The 3,525-nt window shown below is 44.9% G+C and overlaps 1 protein-coding gene across 1 annotated transcript; it reads right to left on the bottom strand.

The window, feature by feature from the left end:
• Positions 1-1,148: 1,148 nt before the first annotated feature.
• On the bottom strand, positions 1,149-2,709 carry LOC110332475 (C-C motif chemokine 12). The gene is made up of 3 exons (XM_021213726.1): positions 2,588-2,709; positions 1,824-1,941; positions 1,149-1,445 (listed from the first exon to the last, which is right to left on the bottom strand). The coding sequence occupies exons 1-3, from the start codon at positions 2,658-2,660 to the stop codon at positions 1,340-1,342; spliced, it is 297 nt and encodes a 98-aa protein (XP_021069385.1). The 5' UTR covers positions 2,661-2,709; the 3' UTR covers positions 1,149-1,339.
• Positions 2,710-3,525: the final 816 nt, after the last annotated feature.

Raw genomic sequence — 3,525 nt, 5'->3', positions numbered from 1 at the left:
GTTCCAGTCCTACATCCTTTGGTGATCAACAGCAGTATGGAAATGTAAGCTGAATAAACCCTTTCCTCCCCAACTTGCTTCTTGGTCATGATGTTGTGCAGGAATAGAAACCCTGACTAAGACAATGGTCAAGGTCTTCTTGTACCACTGCAGTAGCTGCTCCTAGGCTCTCTCTTCCTCATGGTATCCTGTGCTCAGACCTGGCAACTCTTTCTGTTACTACCTCTCTGTGTGTTCCTGTCCTTACAGTCTGAGCCTACCGACTGTGTTCCTACTGCTTTCCTACCCTGAAGTTAAAGAGTCCCTACAACAAGGCTGCAACCTTTTATTTCTAATGCCTACTGCCAGTTTCTCCATATTTGGGGTGTGCAGCTGACTGGATTCTTTTCTCTGACTCAGTACCCTCCCTCTTTGCTGGCTATCTCAGAAGAGCACTGTGCATTCACAGCCTATCATGTCCACAGCCCTTCCAAAGAAGATGTGTTAGAGAGATATCCTTATAAAAATCCCAAATAGATGTGGCACATAGATGCCTGGTGTTCCTTGTTGGTGTGGCTTCACTCCCAACATGTTTACTACTCTGGGCTTCAGAATTCATTTCATGGGAAAACCATGGAGTTAGAAAAGTCTCAAGAGCATTGTGAGAGGCCATTAAGGGGACTCCATAAAAAAAAAAAAGGTGAAATTCGAAAAGAAATGGACTTGGAGAAGCTCATGACTATGGGCAGGTAATGGAAGGACTGGAGCTAGAGGGATTGAAAGGACTGTCATGTCCCACCTCATTCTCCCTGAACCTCAGCAGGTCCTGCCCAGCCAAAAGACATTCCTGCAGGATGGTCCTTCACACTGTTACCCATTGCTACTGGCTTTTCCCTTTCAGCTTAAAATGACCCCAAATTAGAGTAATGTACTTAAGAATATATATGTCTTTTTCTTTGAAAACACCATAGCCATATAACAACATTGAACACAGCAGTAGCAAGAACACACTCCACTAGAAGAAACACTGATTCTCTAAGAATACGAAAGCTGGTATCATGCTAATGCACCATAGATGGATCTCATTTACCCACGGGCAGGTTCGAGAGAGAACTCTGACATTCTGCCAGGAATTCAACTGAGTTTTTATAAAAAACAAACACAGTTTGTAAATTAAATTCAGTTTAATTGGCCCAAATATAGCTTAAATACCATTAAATATAATTTAAGCAAGTTTGTGTTTAAATTATTAAAAGCATCTATCTTTAGATATCATAATAAATATCACACTGCCCATGGGGAATGTCAGGGGAAAATACGTTAAGAGTTTTTGGAACTCTCAGCCTAGACATGAAGTTGTTCAAGGATGCTGAGTTTGAGACTTCTTATCCAAGTGGTTTATGGAATTCTTTACCCACTTCTCCTTGGGGTCAGCACAGATCTCCTTATCCAGTGTGGTCCTGAAGCTGTGGGGGAGAAGACATAGTTAGATAGTGTGCTCTGAAGGCTCTGTTCAGAACATGGTCTATTGGCCCTAGGCCTCTTCTCTTCCACAGATTAAGAGGCAGGAGAAAAGACAGGGAAAGGTGAAAGAAAGACTCAGGAAGAAGCTCTGTTCTTGCTCTCCTACCTGAATCTCTTTAGTCTCCTGGCTGAATGAATTGGGTGCAATCTCCCTACTGATGAAAAATATGGATTCTCCAGTGGGCTTTGTTTTCCTAGGTGAGTAGGGGACCTGACCTGTAAGATGCTATATTTGTTTGACTTAAGACCATGAGTCCAGACTCCTCTCACTTGTTCCTCAGACAGGAAACTCATTTGGAGTGTGGACATGGACAACTTACATCACAGCTTCCCGGGGACACTGGCTGCTTGTGATTCTCCTGTAACTCTTCAGCTTCCGGACATGGATCTTCTGCTTAACGACATTATAACAGCAGGTGACTGGGGTGAACACCGCATCTGAAAATAATTTTGCAAAAGAGAGAGACAATTAGGAGACATGGCAGGTTGCTCTCACAAGGGAAGGAAGAATGCTGGACTGTACCTAAGAGTTACGGCTCCCAACTTGTGTATCTAGAGCCTGGTCACAGAATATTATAGAATATATACTTGCCCTTAAATCCGTATGGAAAAAAAATCCCATCAATTTCCGACACAGGAAAAGAAGTTCTAAGAACTTGCTGTCCACCACCACCTTGCTGCTGTGGGCTTAGAGTTTAAGAAAAATCTCTAATATCTACATGTGGCTGCTGTTCTTGAAGGCACTCTGGACCATGACCCCTAAACTCTTCTTCAAGCCATCATATCTGTTACTCCTCTATTGCTGAGATGTCCCTCTCACCACAGAGCCACTTCTGGGTCACCTCTCCAAACAAGGAAATGGCAGTTTCTGTAGAGGCTGCATTCAACATCTTGTCCCAGAGCTGGCGTCACGAGGCATCACAGGGCCTGGACTCAGTGCTTTGAGCACTTGGCTCTGGCTCACTATGTCACTAGCATAATGACTCTTTTTAATTCCTCTTGTCACCCAAGTCTCTTCAAAACTGCAGACCGTGCAGCAGCTCTGCAATGTGCTGAGAGATTGGATAAGGAGAAGAAGCCTTACCTGGTCCAGCCAATACCTGTGGGCTGATGGTGGCAGCTATGAGCAGGAGGCATAGAAGTGTAGGAATCTTCATGTTGAGGTCACAGGCTTCGGAATGAAAGCTAGAGGAGTCAGGAACCAGTGTCTCTGCTCCTCTGGAAGTGCCATCTGACTTTTATAAGACACAAGTAGCCTGACAGGATCCTACAGAAGGAAGGATGAGGTAAGAGCCTCAGGACCATGCTGAGTAAGCACTGGGACCCCAGGGGTGATTTCCTCTCAGCCAGAAGGAAGCTGTATGGCTTCTGTCTACTACTGCTAGTTTTAGACGGCGAAACAGATGGGGGAAAGGTATTCAGCTGAGGCCAGCAATAGGAAGTGACTTCACTGGATACTGGTTCTCATTTCTTTGAAATGGAAAAACATCTTTATGGAAGAAAGGAAACTAGAAGTCACAGTGGGTTAAAGAGAGGCCAGGGTCTCCCTTTTTGAGGCTGTCAAGCTAAGTTTTCGCTTCTGGCCTTTATTACACGAGGCCACTGCTATCCTAAAGCAAATGGGCTCCTCAGAACTCAGTTGGGCTCCAAATAACCCTGAAGAAATGACAAGGTCTTTCCTCAGATTATGCCAGCCATCTCTTTCTGTTCCTCACTCTCCTCTTCCTTCTGTTACCATGTTGTACATGTTAGGTATAGCCTCATACATGCTAGACATGTTCATTAACACAAGCTAGACATGTACACTACTAAGGCATGCACATCACCACAAGCAAGGCATGTACATGACCACATGCTAGGCATTAGCACAGCTGCATGGCCAGCACTCCCTCCTCCTCCTCCTCCTCCTGCTCCTGCTCCTGCTCCTGCTCCTCCTCCTCCTGCTCCTGCTCCTCCTCCTCCTCCTCCTCCTCCTCCTTCTTTTTCTTCTTCTTCTTCTTCTTCTTCTTCTTCTTCTTCTTC

The sequence above is a fragment of the Mus pahari genome, chromosome 14, assembly GCF_900095145.1.
Source record: "Mus pahari chromosome 14, PAHARI_EIJ_v1.1, whole genome shotgun sequence".
Taxonomy (NCBI): Eukaryota; Metazoa; Chordata; class Mammalia; order Rodentia; family Muridae; genus Mus; species Mus pahari.
Note: the sequence above shows the minus strand (reverse complement) of the source record. Positions and strands in the feature narration are given on the sequence as shown.